Source organism: Cynocephalus volans, chromosome 3 (genome assembly GCF_027409185.1).
Source record: "Cynocephalus volans isolate mCynVol1 chromosome 3, mCynVol1.pri, whole genome shotgun sequence".
In the NCBI taxonomy this organism is placed as follows: domain Eukaryota; kingdom Metazoa; phylum Chordata; class Mammalia; order Dermoptera; family Cynocephalidae; genus Cynocephalus; species Cynocephalus volans.
The window spans coordinates 74,570,285-74,586,255 of NC_084462.1; the positions used below are offsets into that span (position 1 = coordinate 74,570,285).

At 43.0% G+C, this 15,971-nt stretch overlaps 1 protein-coding gene across 1 annotated transcript; it reads left to right on the forward strand.

Moving 5' to 3' along the window:
- The first annotated feature begins 1,404 nt into the window (after nt 1-1,404).
- Nucleotides 1,405-15,359, forward strand: PDCD7 (programmed cell death 7). The gene is made up of 5 exons (XM_063090467.1): nt 1,405-2,307; nt 4,832-4,970; nt 11,595-11,831; nt 12,083-12,170; nt 13,885-15,359. Exons 1-5 carry the CDS (start codon nt 1,447-1,449, stop codon nt 14,009-14,011), a joined length of 1,452 nt encoding a protein of 483 aa, XP_062946537.1. The 5' UTR covers nt 1,405-1,446; the 3' UTR covers nt 14,012-15,359.
- Nucleotides 15,360-15,971: the final 612 nt, after the last annotated feature.

Here is a 15,971-nt window from a genome sequence, read left to right on the forward strand (position 1 = left end):
TATTCTACATAATTAGCCACTAAGGAAATGTGAATTAAAACAACAATGAGATCACTACACACCTATCAGGATGTCTAAAATAAAAAATAGTAACAACACAAAATGCTGATGACAATACAGAGAAACTAGATCATTCATATATTGCTGGTGGGAATGTAAAATGGTACCGTCACTCTGGAAAACAACTCAGCAATTTCTTTAAAAACATAACATGCAACTACCATACAACCCAGGAATTGCACTCCCAGAGAAATGAAGATTTGTGTTTACAAAAAAACCTGTATACAGATGTTTATAGCAGCTTCATTCATTACAGCACCAAACTGGAAACAACCCAAAATACCTGCAACAGGCAAATGGTTAAAGTGTGGTACATCCACATCATGGAATACTACTCAGCAGTGAAAAGGAACACTTGATATACACAACTACCTGGATGACTCTTCAGAGGATTATGCTGAATGACAAAAGCAAATCTCAAAAGGTTATATACTCTATGATTCCATCTGTATAACATTCTTGAAGAGACAAAAATTATAGAAATAGTAGATTAGTGGTCGTCAGGGGTTAAGGAGAAGGGTTACGGAAGAGAATTGGGTGTGGCTGTAAACGGGCAAATGAGGAATCCCGGTAGTGATGGAAATGTTCTATATCTTGACTGTATCAATGTCAATATCCTGGTTGTGATATTGTATTACAGTTTCAGAAGATGTTACCATTAGGAGAAACTGGGTAAAGAGTACACAGGATCTTGCTGTATTACTTCTTACACCTGCATATAATCTACAATTGTCTCAAAATTTAATTTTAAAAATCTAATCATGTGGCCTGGCCTTCCCTTCACCTCCTGTTTAAAACAATGATTTCCCGTCAAGATATGAGATCATGGACATTATGACTTTTGTTCACCTCCCCAGGATCACCAGGCTCTCCTCTGGCCTTCCGTGCTCCATCTTCTTTCAGTTCCCCCCACTAGACATACTCCTATCTACTATAGGGCCTTTGCACATGCTGTTCCTATCTGGACTGTGATTCCCTCTCTTCTATTTAACACCTGTTTATCCTTCAGATCTCAGCTGAAGCCTTAAAGCCTTAGGACAACCTTCCCCAACTTTTTTGACCAAGTCAAATATTCACTATTGCACTTCTACATCTGTTTGCAGATTACTTGATTAATGTGTCTACTACACACGTAGTTTCACGAGAAGACCCGTATCTTCTAGTCTCACTGTATGCGGAGTTGCTAGCTCCGTACCCAGAATGCTCAGTAAGAACAGTATTTAGGAATTGGAAGATTGAAGGTTGAATACCCACTCAAGAGCCGGGCTAGTAGGCGGGGGCGTGTCGTACTTGCATCTCGCGTAATAACGACGTCACTTCCTCCAGGAAGACTAGCAGGGAAAGACTCAGATTCCTATCACCTCTTAGAGCAGCTCTGCGGTGATCATGGCTCTGCCGCCCTTTTTCGCCCCGGGCCGCCCGCAACCGCCGCCTCCCGCTCCATTCGGCTGTCCGCCACCGCCGCTGCCCTCCCCGGCTTTCCCGCCGCCTCTCCCTCAGCGACCCGGCCCTTTTCCGGGGGCCTCCGCCCCCTTCCTCCAGCCTCCGCTGGCTCTGCAGCCTCGGGCCCCAGCGGATGCCACCCGCGGCAGCGGCGGCGGCGGCGCCGGTGGCGCCTTCTTCCCGGTGCCGCCGCCGCCGCTGCCTCCTCCCCCGCTCCAGTGCCGCCCCTTCCCGGGGAACGACGCCGGCGAGCGCCCGCGGCTGCCGCTTCCCGGCCCAGGACCGCCCTGGAGCCCGCGCTGGCCTGAGGCGCCGCCGCCATCCGATGTGCTCGGGGATGCGGCCCTGCAGCGCCTGCGTGACCGGCAGTGGCTGGAGGCGGTGTTCGGGACCCCGCGGCGGTCGGGCTGCCCGGTGCCCCAACGCACGCCCGCTGGGCCCAGCCTAGGCGAACTGCGCGCGCGGTTGCGCGGGGCTCTGCGCCTGGTACAGCGGCTGCGCGGCCTGAGCCAGGCTCTGCGCGAGGCCGAGGCCGACGGCGCGGCCTGGGCCTTACTGCATGCCCAGGCCGCGCCGCTGCGCGCCGACCTGGCTGAGCGGCTACAGCCGCTCACTCAGGCAGCCTATGTGGGCGAGGCGCGGCGGAGGCTGGAGAGGGTCCGGCGCCGCCGGCTGCGGCTTCGCGAGAGGGCCCGGGAACGCGAGGCCGAGCGGGAGGCAGAGGCCGCGCGGGCAGCGGAACGCGAGCAGGAGATTGACCGCTGGAGGGTCAAGTGCGTGCAGGAGGTGGAGGAGAAGAAGCGGGTAAGAGCAGCGGACGTGCGAGGGGGTAGGGTAGGGGTGGTGATAGGTGGAACCTGAAGTGGCCTGAGGCTTTAAACTGCCATTTCCCAGGTCTCTTTCCTTATCCGTAAAATAAAAAGATGGCTTGGGCCAGCCGGTGGCTCACTCGGGAGAGTATGGTGCTGATAACACCAAGGCCACGGATTCGGATCTCATATAGGGATGGCCGGTTAGCTCACTTGGGAGAACGTGGTGCTGACAACACCAAGTCAAGGGTCAAGATCCCCTTACCGGTCATCTTTAGATAAATAAATAAATAAATAAAATCTACCCTTTCCACCTCATACCTCTGTATTAATTGCGTGTTAATAATGTGTAGTACACAAGACAAAAGCCGTAGGTGCACTGTAAAGTCCTGTAAACACCAAGTATAGGATTACACAGTGGCATTGCAGGGATGACAGGTCTCCTGTGTCCTGCTCCAACGTTCTGTCAATTTGCTGACATTCAAGACTAACAAGTGTCTGGGACCTTATGTATTGTACTGCCCTAGGTTATTTTAAGAGTACAAAATGTAGAGAACTTGGGACTGTACCTCGGGAACACATATCCTAATTGGCTGATGAGGCAATAGTGGTTTTCCCAGGAGTCCTTTGCTTACAAGTTTTAAACTATATGAGGGTACTTCAAAAAGTTCTTGGAGGGGGGCTAGCTGGTTAGCTCCTGAGTTGGAGCGCGGTGTTGATAACACCAAGGTCAAGAGTTCGGATCCCTGTACCTGCCAGCTGCCAAAAAAAAAAAAAAACCTTTAGGAAAAAGTTCGTGGAGAAATGAAATTAAAAGATAACACAAATCTTCTCATGAACTTTTCGAAGACCCTGCGTATATCCCCAGATTCAGCAGTGGTGCTTTTGAGCACTTGCTGTGTGTATACTAGGCACTATGCTAAGGAGGTTGACTTCCTAACAACCCTGAGAAGTAGGAGGTGTTGTCCCAGTTTTACAGATTAGGAAATTGCGGCATAGAGAGGTTAACTTGCCAATGATCACACCATCAGTTTGTGGCAGTTCACCCTGGATTTGAGCCCAGATTGTCTGATTCGAAACCCTGTTGATCTCAAGCTCTTAAGTAGGGCCAGGGTGAAACTGGAAATTGGTCAAGTAGTTGTTTAAGGCGTACACATTACCGTTGAGTGCCTCTGGGGTTCCTTTCCCCCCTCCCTCCACTCTCCATAATCAGCTAGTGTCTCTTCCCTCCTCCTTTTGTCTGCTACTGCCATACAGTCTGATATAACTTCTCTGTGAAGTGGCAAGCTTTGTTGTCACACCCTCAGGAAAATCATTGCTTTAAAGGAAAATGCCTGGAGAGGCAATGCTTTAATCAGAAGGAATTTGAAGGCCCGGCCCGTGGCGCACTCGGGAGAGTGCGGCGCTGGGAGCGCGGCGCCGCTCCCACTGCGGGTTCGGATCCTATATAGGAATGGCCAGTGCACTCACTGGCTGAGTGCCGGTCACGAAAAAGACCAAAAAAAAAGAAGGAATTTGAGTGAGTTCAGCAGACATTTAATGAGGGTCCATTACGTGCCAGGCCCAGTGCCGGATGCTGAGGATAGAGATGAATAGGGCATAGCCCTTGTCCTTGAGGGGCCCATGGAAGATCATGTCAGTATAGCATGGTGTGTTAGGGTTTCAACTGTAGGTGCTACAGGAACCCAGAGAAGGGATGTCTAATCCATTGGAGGAAGGCATCCCAGATCATATAATGACATCTGAGCTGAATCTTGAAGGAAATGTCAAAGCCAGGTGAAAGCAGCAGGTGCTTTCCAGGCAGAGTAATCCAAGCAGAAAAGTGAAACAGCATGGTTTTGGCTATAATGATGGAATTACAGGTACTTATTTGACAGATGGGAATGAGAGCTTTAGGCAAGAGGGTCCTTCCCACCACCAGCCATGGTAAGGGTATTAGAGACAGAGTTTCATGAGGTGTGGCTTGCGGAACTGGAGTTATTTAGTTTACATGTGAACCAACACAAGAAGAGTGGATAGTGGTCTTCAGATGCTTGAAAGGCTGTCATGTGGGAGACATCCTTTGGACATTAGAGCAGTGGAGCACAAACTGCGAGGGTTGCCACTCAGAGACCACTGTAGAGACCTGGCCCTTTCCTATCATTTCTTATCTTCCCTGGGAGTCTAAATCTTTAGGCCTAGGGGTGTGCATTTTTAACAAGAGAGCCCCAGCTTAACAAGGCACATTGGATACAAATGCTCCCCGCACCACACTTTGAGAAACACTGAGGAAGAAACAGATCAGTGCCCATGTGGAAGCTGCAGAGAGGAGAGGTTCTGCTTTAAGATAAGAGTTATACTATCAATGAAGGGGGTAACCCCTTGGCTAGAACGGAGTTGTGCAAGGCCCGAAATTGGAATGTGGAGTCTCTCTTAACACTTGGACTGTATGATCCTCTGACATCTTGCCACCGGGCAGCTGTTCTCTGCTGTAAGGTTGTTTATAATACCAGGTCTCATGGGCTCTGTTTCTCCTCCAGGAGCAAGAACTCAAAGCTGCCGCTGATGGTGTATTATCTGAAGTGAGGAAAAAACAAGCAGACACCAAAAGAATGGTGGATATTCTTCGGGCTTTGGAGAAGTTGAGGAAACTGAGGAAAGAGGCTGCGGCAAGGAAAGGTAACTGGCTTTGCATTTTTACTTGCATTTCTTCCCCTGTTCCCTTCCCCTTCTTTACCCTAGCACCTCTTTATCCCAAATATTTTTGAAGGAAAAATACTTGATACTTCATTATTTTCACCCTGTAGAGTAACTGGGCTTGTCAGCAGTAGCTCAGAGCTTTTGAAGCAGGAAGCCTCAGAAGATGTTTAGCCCTTAGTAGCGAGGTTGAAATGAGAGGCAGTTGTGGGAACTGACTACACTGTCTTCCCCTTGACTCATCATTCCTATGCCAGGCATTCCTGGCCATGCTTTTCTGAGTGGGCTTGCCATGGCTGGTCCACTGTGCCCATGTGCCAAGGTAAAAGCTTTCCTACCCTTACTTGGTGCTCTAGAAGGTGTTGAAAACTTGGCATCCTCCTTCAGATTCATTTCAAATCTGAATTATCGCTATTTGAAGAGGTATGAATGGTTGGACATGGCAAGGAGTGCCCTGCACACTACGTGTATGTCCCCAGCTTCCCTGCATGTCATTTTTGGACTCAGAAGACTTCAGTGGTCTCCTCTTGTCTCTGGAGGGAGCACCAGACTAGGCAGTCCAAGCCTGTACACAAGTTTGTTCTAGCCATGCTGGTTTTCTAGAAGTTACCCAGTTGTGCCTTCCATTTACCTAACTGGATCTTTGCTCTTGCCAGTCTGTTCATCTGGAGGACCCTCAGTGCCATCTTTTGCATTTTTTTTTTTTTTTTTTTTTTAAGATTTCACTATCCTTCAAAACCAAATACAGATGCAACATCCACTATCCTTCCCTGATCTAGGCCAAGGTGACCACCTGCTTTTTCTCTCTTGCACCTGGTTTGGACTGCATGCTGCCTTATTTAGTGCATTGCAGGCCCTTGACATTCACCAGAGATATTTGAGAGTACACAAATTAGCAGGTGTCACTAAAGCAAATGATTTCCCTTGTGTGGTTTAAAATATAAATGAAATCTGTGATTCTTTCAGACCCTTTACAAAGTTTTGTTGGGATGTGACCATTGTGTATTCAGCCAGGCTCACTCATTAGCTAAGTGATTGACTTCTGCATACCAACCTTCAGAGTAGCTAATTCACACTCAGTACTCAGAATTAGGTGACCCCGTTGTGGTACTTTTAGGGCACTTGTAAGTCAGAGGAGAGGTAGCATCTGTGTCTACCCATCTCTCTTCCTTACTAGAAAGCAAAACCTGAGGTTTGCTATTTAATATTCCCCCACCCTGTGTCCTCTGTAAAGCTATGCACTATGCCAGTTGTCAGGTTACAGCAATAGCTACGCTAAAGCCAAAATGTTTTATTATTTTAGTTATACTAAATTTCCATTTGTATTGTGAGGCTAGGGCTCAAACCTTTTAAACCGTTGTACAGACTGGGTCACCAGTCCCCTCACATGCCAGGCTGGGTCACCAGACCCCTCACACACAGGTCCACAAGCTAGATAATTGGGAAGGGTCCCGGGAGCCATTGGCAGATGACACAAGCTCAGTCCTCAGTAGCAGCTGCAGAAGCAGCAGTGGCTGTGGCCTCCCGGAGGGTCCCAGAGGCCCTGGCAGAAACAGCTGGCAGCAACAGAGTCCAGCAGCAGTAGCAGCTTCCCCATGGCCCCCCTAGGGACATCCCAGGAGGGGAGGCTGTGTGGATCAGAGCCACTCATCCTTTATACGTAAGTCCATAACCCAGGACATCTGGGTGCACATGCACAATTACATTAGACATAACCAAGGAACACCTGGGTGCACGTTCCTATTTACATCAAATGTTCAGAAAGATTCTGAATATATGAGGGGCCCTGACCATTTTCCTATTATTTTGCCTACAGTCCTCCATGAGATGAGTGTCAGTAAACTTCTGCCAAGTGAACTTACCAACATAATTTCAATATTAGTCTTCCTCACTTTGGTATAAAAGAAGGAGGAAATTTTTGGAGGAATTATGATCTATAAAAATAACCAGCCTCTGAAGTTAACTGACTTGAATGTTAAATTTTTTAATTTGGTAACTAACAGCTGGTTGCATTGTGTACTTAAAAAGAAAATAAGCAGTTTTATAACTTCTCCTCAAGATGTGTGCACCTTCAGGTAGATGCTGAGAGATGAGGCTGGATATATAAGCAGGGCTACGTCACAAATTGTCTTATAGGCCAGGCTGGAATTTTCACCTATGCTTAAAGCTATGGGGAACCACTGAAAGATTTTAAGCAGTGAGAGAAATGCGTACAAAGATCACTGCCTGCAGAGCAGAGAAAGGCTTAGAGCATCGAGGAGAGAGGGAGAAGGGGAGAGAGACTGGTAAGGCTGTTGTAGTCTAGGCAAGAATAGTATGGGAGCTTGAACTAAGAGTCAGACAGTAAGTTGGAGAAAAGTAAATGAATTTAATAGGTAATGGATAAAGTAGAGAGAGAGTGTATGTTTGTACATATAAATAAATAACTCAGCAAATGGGAGCCAAAGAAAAAAAGTGACTCCTAGGTTCTAGTATGGTCTACTCAGTGAGTGATGATGCCATTCTAATTGAGAAGGAGGAACAGGTTTGAGTTGATGAGTTCAGTTAGGGCCCGACTGAGTATGAGGTGCCTGTGATACATCCTGGACAAGAGTTCATCAGCATGAAGCCGTGAGTCAGAAGGATCTTAAGGAGGTTGAATAGTATGATATGAAAGCCAAAAAAACAAAATCCTAGGGAATGTCAAAATCAAGGCAGATAAGAAGAGACCACGAAGGAGACTAAGAGAGGTCAGAAAATTAGGAGGAAAAAGCAGACTCCTTTAGGAAAAGGTAGACCCCCTACCTCCTTCTAGACAGTGGCAAATTCATGGAGAGATTGTGTAATCTTGGCCAGTTTACTTAAACTTCTCTGAGCCTTGGTTTCTTCATCTGAAGAAAGGGAATAATGATAGTACCTACCCAAGGGGTGTTGTGAGGATTAAATCGGTAAATATGTATAAAGTACTTAAATAGTCCTGGAACATAGTAAATGCTTTATAAGTGTTTCATATTATTACTCTTTTTATTATCAAGTACTATAAAGGCTAAGTGGCATCCATGGGAATTAGTATCCAATAGGTCATTAGTGACTTATGCTAAGGGCATTTCAGTGGAGTGGTGGGGCTGGAAGCCTGACTAGAATGGGTTAGAGAGTGAATAGGAGATAAGAAAAGCAAACAGTGAATTCAACTTATTGAAAGATTGCCTGTGAAGAAAAGGAGAGAGCAAGATCAATATCTGGCCATATGTGTGGTGGTGGTAGGGACAGCTGTTGTGTGTCTTAGGGTCACGGGAAAACTTGAGTTTGTTTAAAAGCTGAGGAAAGTGAGTAGAAGGGGAAGGGTCAAAGAGAGAAGCAGGAGGGATAGTTGATGGCTCAAGTTCCCACAGAAGGTAGGGAGACTCAGATCCCAAATGGAGGGATTAACTTAGGTAGAGAAGGACTCATCTTCCACAGGCATGAAAATGAAGGAGGTGAGGGTGGGCAGTAGTACAGATGAGTCCAGTCGGGCAGCAAGTTGAGGGATTTCTTGCCTGCTGGCCTGTTTTCTCTGGGAAATAGGTTAGATGGTTTGCTGAGTGTCAGTAGAGAAGTGGGGCTTTAGGAGAGCAGTAAAGGTTTGAAATAACTGCTGTGAGGAATGGGTGAGAGCCAACCAGAGACCCGTGGAAAATGGTTGCAGGGACGTACTATGGGTCCAGCTAACGTGTCTATACAGATATACTGGCACCAGCTCACACAATCAAATGACTTTCCTCCAGGAATGCTCTGCAGCTGACAGTGAGCACAGAACATGGGGCTGTTGGGGTTTTGCTTTATGGGGTGACCACAAGTTTTGGTGAGAAGGAATGGAGGAAGGATGGAGTCTGATACATCAGGTCTGGAAGTTTTCATGAAGCTGACAAATGGGTCTCTGGAGAGAAGGAACTAAAAGTACTGGGAGAGTAGAAAGTTGTCAGAGAAGAGAATAATTGGGTTTAAGACTTCAGAGGTGGAAAGATTTTTTTCTGATGATGACAAAGTCCAAAGACTGGACCAGGCCCCAAGGTGTGTGCGGCTGAAGAGGAATAGAGGCAAAGGCTTTGGTGTCTAGGAGCTGCAGGACTGGGGAGTGAGTGGTAGAGGTGGAGGGAACCAGGATGATGCCAGTACATGGAGTCAAAAGGAAGACTCAGTGAGGAATGCCATTTCTATTAGAATGTGTCAAGTTTACCAGGGAGTGATCAATGAGGAGTTGAGGGAGGTGTATGTGGGTGTCCCGGGCCCAGTAGCCTGAGATGGGAGCAGGCCACAGCTCCCCATGGGGTCTGGAGGCACTTATGGGCTGATGGAATATCTATGTTTTTGTCGTGCCAGCAGATTTTAGTAGTCGAAACAGAGACTGTATGGCTTAGAAAGTGTAAAATATTTACTATCTGGCCTTCTTCAGAAAAAGGTAAAGAAATGAAACAAACAAACAAAAAGGAAACAAAACCATGAAATTATTGTAAAGCAACATAGTGGCAGCTTAAATTTGTCAGTGCTAGGAATTTAAATTTGTCAGTGTTAGGAATTTTGCATGTACTTGGAAAATATTAGCCTGGCAGCTTAGTACAAGGTGAATTTGAGTTGTGGAGTTTCCATAGTTGGGAATGAGTGAATGGAAACCTGTTCAGGCAAAGCACTTATGATCTGGGGAAATGTTAGCCTTGGAGGTGAAGATAGGAGAGCACATTCCACAACCATTTAGCTGTAGTGCTTGAAGAAAAGAATCATACCTACAGAATTACTAAAATTGAGGAACCATTATTTTATGCAATTTATCAGCCAAAATTGAAAATTTAATGCTCAAAGCTGGCAATATTATACTTCACAGATGGCAGCATGAATTGTTAAAATCCTGTTGAAAATCATTCATTCATCAAAGAAAAATTTATTAATTATCTTCTCTGTGTCCAGTATTAGGTAACTGATAAATATATAGCTTTTTTTTTTTTTTTTTTTCCCCTTTTTCCAACATGTTTGCGAATAGATATGTATAACTTTTTTAGGAAGCAGTTTAGTACCACGTTTCGGTAGTCTTGAATGTACCCATAAACATTTCTACTTTTGAGAATTTGTCTTACAGTAATAATTCATAGGGAGGGAAAGTAATATGCTATAGAGTATTCATTGTAGCATTATGTAATAACAGAACATTTGGAACAGCTTATGTATCCAGAAGTAGGGAGCTTATTAAGTATGTTGTGGTACATTGACTTGATGAAATAGGATACAGTCATTACTGTAGTAGAATGTGGAGCAGAGTACTGGAGTAGAATGTGGAGAATCAACATGGAAATGTGGAAATTACGTACATATTATGTTGAACTATATGAGGTTGCTAATATATAGAGAAAGAGATTGGAAGGCAACATGGGGAAATAAGAATGGTTGATTATGGTAGAGGGATTAGGGTTTTTTTCTTCCTGGGTAATAAATACATTTTTCTTTAAAATCTTAAAGGACTAACAGGATGAATCACACCCACATCATTCTACAGTGAATCACCTAGCAGCTTCAGCAGCTTTTATATTACAAGGTCTTTATGGTAGAGAATGCTCAACTGCAATCCACTCAAGTATTCATTAAATTAAAATTTTTTTTCTCATGAAACTTTATGAAGAATTCCACACATGCACAAAAATAGAATACCCATCATCAATTATGGTGTCATTATTACACCAAAAAAAGTTAGCAATAATTCTTTCATATCGCCTAGTAACTAGCCTCTAATCAAACCTTTCCAATTGTAGCTTTAGCCATTTCGATTGTACTTTTAGCTGACTTCACAGTTAAATCAGGGTGACAACCATCCTGGTTTTCCTAGGACTGAGAAGTTTCCTGGGACATGGAGCTTTCAGTGCTAAAAGCAAGCACACTGAAACAGGTGGTCACCTTACTGTCAGCAGCAGACTGAGGTCAGTGTGGTTGGTTCAGTGTTTCTTCTTCCTCACCATCTAAATGTGCACTCTCAAAGTTCAAACTCAGAGGGAGAATTGTTTATTAGTTATGTCTGGGAGTTGATGCAGAGGGAATTTCATGAACAATGAAGAAGTTAAGACAAGTTCCTCCCTTTAGTGAGCTCACTGTCCAACTGAAGAATCAAACCATTAGAAATAAACAAAATCGAGTGGTGACTATGGTTAACACTTAAGTTTTGTATATTTCATAATAGCTAGAGAGGTGTTCAAATGTTCTCATCACAAAGAAATGGTAAATGCATGAGGTAATGGACACACTACCCTGACCCTATCATTCATTATATAATATATATAGGTAGCAAAACATCAAAAAAAAAAAAATGTACCCCATAAATATGTACAATTACAATGCATCAATTAATATAACTAAAATTTTTAAAAGAAGAAATAAAATCAAAGGTTAAGTGGTGTGATCCAGAAGGAGAAGTGAGAGAAAGTTGGGGTAGGGTGAGAGTAATTGTAGTCTCAAAAAGATCAAATTGAGCCTTGAAGATTGGATAGAATTTCCAGATTCTAAGCAAATTCATACTATAGGTAGGACTCTGAGTCTGCTCATTAGAACATAGATTTGGGGATAAGGAAAAGTTGTATCTAAAATGCCATTTTGTTCTTTTTTGTGCAGGGGTTTGTCCTCCAGCGTCGGCAGATGAGACTTTTGAGCACCATCTTCAGCGGCTGAGGAAACTCATTAAAAAACGCTCTGAACTCTATGAAGCTGAAGAGAGAGCCCTCAGAGTTATGTTGGAAGGAGAACAAGAAGAAGAGAGGAAAAGAGAATTGGAAAAAAAACAGAGAAAAGAGAAAGAGAAAATATTATTTCAGAAACGTGAAATTGAGTCCAAGTTATTTGGGGATCCAGGTAAGTTCCTCTGTAAGCAGTAGAAAGAAGGAAAATACTAGATCAACAGCTTTTCTTATCATGAGTGATCTCAACTTAAGCTAAGAAGTGGTAGGCAACAAATAACATCTTCCAGGTTTGAAATTCTAAACTATATCATGAAACTCATGGATTCAAATTTGATCATATTGTCATAGGCTCAGCTATCTTGCCTTGAGAACTATATTGGATATCAAGCATGATGATGTGGTATTGTGCCTTTTCTCTTTCAGACGAGTTTCCACTTGCTCACCTGTTGCAGCCTTTCCGGCAATATTACCTCCAAGCTGAGCTCTCCCTGCCAGCTCTCATCCAGATAAGGTCAGTGAGGCAGGCTGTCCCTGAAGTGTTTCACTTAGGTAGCAAGAAGCACTTGATGAAGTGCTTACATTGTTGAGGTCTATTACTGTATCTTTTTAAAAGTTCCTTATGGGTTTATAATGTTTCCAAGTTTCAAGGATGCCACATATGTCTTGTTTAGTCCTCACTAATCTTTAAAAACTAAATGTCCCTATTTTAACAGGTGAAGAAACTGAAACTCAGATTGTCACTTGCCCTTTTGTATTATCCCATGTTATAACTGTCATGTTGATTTATAGCATTGGCTTCCTTTTCCTAATTCTCTTCTGATGCTAAATAGACCCAGGAAGAGAAACTGTCACCTGTGTACTACTGACTTGTGGGGACTGTTTAAGACCCATGCTGACCATCGAGCTCTTATAGGTCAAAGCCCAGAGAGCTGGGAACAAGGAGTCTCATCTCAATCTGCAGTTACTAGTGAGCTGGATAAAGTTTTCAGCTCTCTAGGTATCATTTCCCTCACCTATAAAATGAAAATGATGGACTAGAATGTGGTCTTCAAACTTTAGCAGCAGCACTCTTCCCAAATGCAGTCTTTTGAGAAATCCGTATGTAAAGCAAATTGGGTGAATGAGTTCCCTAGGCAGTTTAAATTTGTTGTTACCTGGAAGCACTTGTTTCTAGACTCCCCCAAAACATCAACTTGGAGTCTTTAAAGTAGTTTGAAAGTCACTGAACCAAGTGGTCTCTGAGGTCCCTTCCAAAGCTCCAACAATTTGTGATTCTTGTGAAAGAATACTCTTTAGCATACCAAGTTTATGTTCTGGGAAAAGTTTGTTTCGGGCTAATGTACAAGTTTTAGCTTTTAAATATAATTACAGTTGATTCTCACTATTCGTGATAGCTGTATTCTATAAAGTTACTGCAAACACTGAATGGCAGAATAGTGAACCATTTCTCCTAAAGTAAACACAAGGCTAGGTAGATTTCTGCGAGCCTCTGGTCACAACATTTTCATCAAATGATTAATACCTTGTTTTACATATTTCTGTTTAAAGACATCTTATTTAACATACATTGTTGATTCATTAACAACATGGCTAACAGCACTGTATCTCATGCCTGCATGAAACTTCTAACAGGCATATTTTCTCCACAAGGCACAGCTCAGCCTTTTCGTGCTTAGGAGCACTACCTAGCACTTCAACACTATACTTGGGGGCCATTTTAAACATCAAAATCATCAATAAAAAGCACAAAATGTTTCACTAAATAGACCGTGGAAAGGATGCTTGTTTACACTATGAGAGCTGAGAACAGGAATGCAGAATGAGTGTTACCTTGTTCAACCTCAGCTGGTAACATGCATTTTGGTAACTCAGATTTTCACCACTGTTTGTGTACAAGCATTCATGAAAGCACTACAAGTAATGATTTTGGGGTTACAAATAAATTTTAGTGAGTAGGCAAATTTGCAAATACAGAATCTGCAAATAATGAGGATCAACTATGCATTCATTATTTGGTTTTCCATAAGGCTATAAGTTCTTCAGAGATTTTTCCCCCTTTAATTTAAAAAATGTAGCCTTTTGTGCAATTCCTAAAATTCAAGTTCTATAGGGGTTAGTACATCAGTCATTTGAAAGCTGAGTCCTAGAAATAGAATAATTAGTTGCTGAACATATTGCTTGGAATAAAACAGAAATAAACAGTTGTTCTACATGTTCTTATTAAGGCATGATTGGGATCAGTACCTGGTGCCATCTGATCATCCCAAAGGCAGCTCCGTTCCCCAAGGATGGGTCCTTCCCCCGCTCCCAAGCAACGACATCTGGGCTACCACCATTAAGCTGCATCAGTAAAGATGCTCCAGGATCTATTTCAAGCTCTCAATGTTAGTGATGCTGCCATCTCGTGCTGAGGACTAAATTGCAACTTCTAAACTTCGTGTGGCATTGCCCTACCCTGACGTTACACTTTCCTTCTGTGCTCTGTCCTGGCTAGAGGGGCCTCTTGAATCAGGAGATTAATATTGTTGTTCAGGAAAGGACCTAGGTGAACTGAGTTTATTACTACAGGCAGTGGCCTTGGTTCACCAAATTTGCCTCTGTTTTGAGGGGCTTGGTCCAGAGTGATTTGTTAATTTACTCTTAACTTCCTCCTTTGGTGATGGGTAAGTACACTCAATACACTCAAATACTCAGTGCAGGTGTACACTGGGTAGATTTAGCAGCCCTCCGACCAATACTGAGTATGAAGGCAAGCTTTATGCAAAACCTCCTTACTCTTCCTACCCAAAGAACCCTCTAATTTCCATGAGGAAAGGTCAAAAATGCTTTATCTTTGGTTTTGTTAATCCCAGTTTTGGTGTAGTTTGGGAGACTGCTAGTTAGGAAGATGGCAGTGGCTACAGTCCGGGCTGCCAGAAAAAATAGTGGCCTAGTCTTGGTGGTCATGTGGAGAACTTAGAAAACCTGAAGAGTACCTGTACCCAAATTGGATCACGTTTTAATGGACTATGACTATATTCTCCCATGTTAGAAGGATTCTAAGGAGGGCACGCAGGGGTCTAGTTGTTCAGAATCTCCAAGCATAGATATTATTTCCCTGCGGGAGTGGGACCTTAACCATTCTCCATCACATTGTAGGAGCTGGTATAGCTGTGGAATTTTCTTAGGAACTTAAGCTTCCAAAAACATCCATGGAGTCAAAGCTGGGGGAAAAGCAAGTAAAAATAATGAAATTTATTTTTTATATTCATTAATAAATGCTGTTGTGCTTGCGGATGATTGATCACATGACATGTCAGGATTTTTTGTTTTGGTTTGGTTTTTACCATTTATTTTGTTATTTATATTTCAAGAAGACTAAATAAATTTCATTTTTATTTTTTAGTTTGAGCCTTTGACCCTAATTTGTTGCCTCCTAAATCACTTAATGCATACTTTCACATTTATGAAACACATTTTCACCGCAAAATTCAAATTTATTAAACAGGCTTTTGCTATAGGAAAGTGAATCTCGACAACCTTGCCACTATGACATCTGTATTGATGAGAAGACAGGGTGTGTAATGCAGGGACACAGGAAAACTCAGGCAGCAGAACCAAAGGAGAAGGTGGCATTTAGTCATAAGTGAAGAAAAGACCTTTCCCTCTTTCCTCTCATTTGGCCTCTGCAAGGTTTTAATAAAGTGAGCATTATTTTTGATGTTTGGTTCTTGTTTTGTGTTTCTTGGTTTATTGCCTATGTGTACTGATGGTGGCAGCAGCCAATGGTCCTTTACAGATTTAGGAAGACCGATAGTACAGTCTTTAGTGAATTGTACTTCTGAGAATGAGTCTTATCACTGTAATTTTATCCCACAGTCTTTTTTTTTTAAAACTGGAAAATTTCAAATACATTCAAGTACAGGGCTGGATGGTTAACTCAGTTAGAACATTGGTGCTGATAACACCAAGGTCCAAGGTTTAATCCCTGCAGTGGTCAGGGATTAAAAAAAAAAAAGATTCAAATATATTCAAAAGTAAAAGAGAGTAATAATGATTCTTACCATTTACCCATCACCTGGTTTCAAATAATCATGGTCAATCTTATTTCATCTATAACCCCACCACTCACCCTAGATTATTTTGAAGCAAATCTCAGACATTAAATCATCCATAAATATTTTAGTATGTTGCTTTAAATGAGTTTTTAAACATTTAACCACAGGGCCATTACCTCATCTAAAGAAATGAATAACTTCTTAATATCACAAATCAGTATTTGAATTTTCTTATCTCAAAAATGTTTTACATTTTGTTCAAATTGGGATCTGAT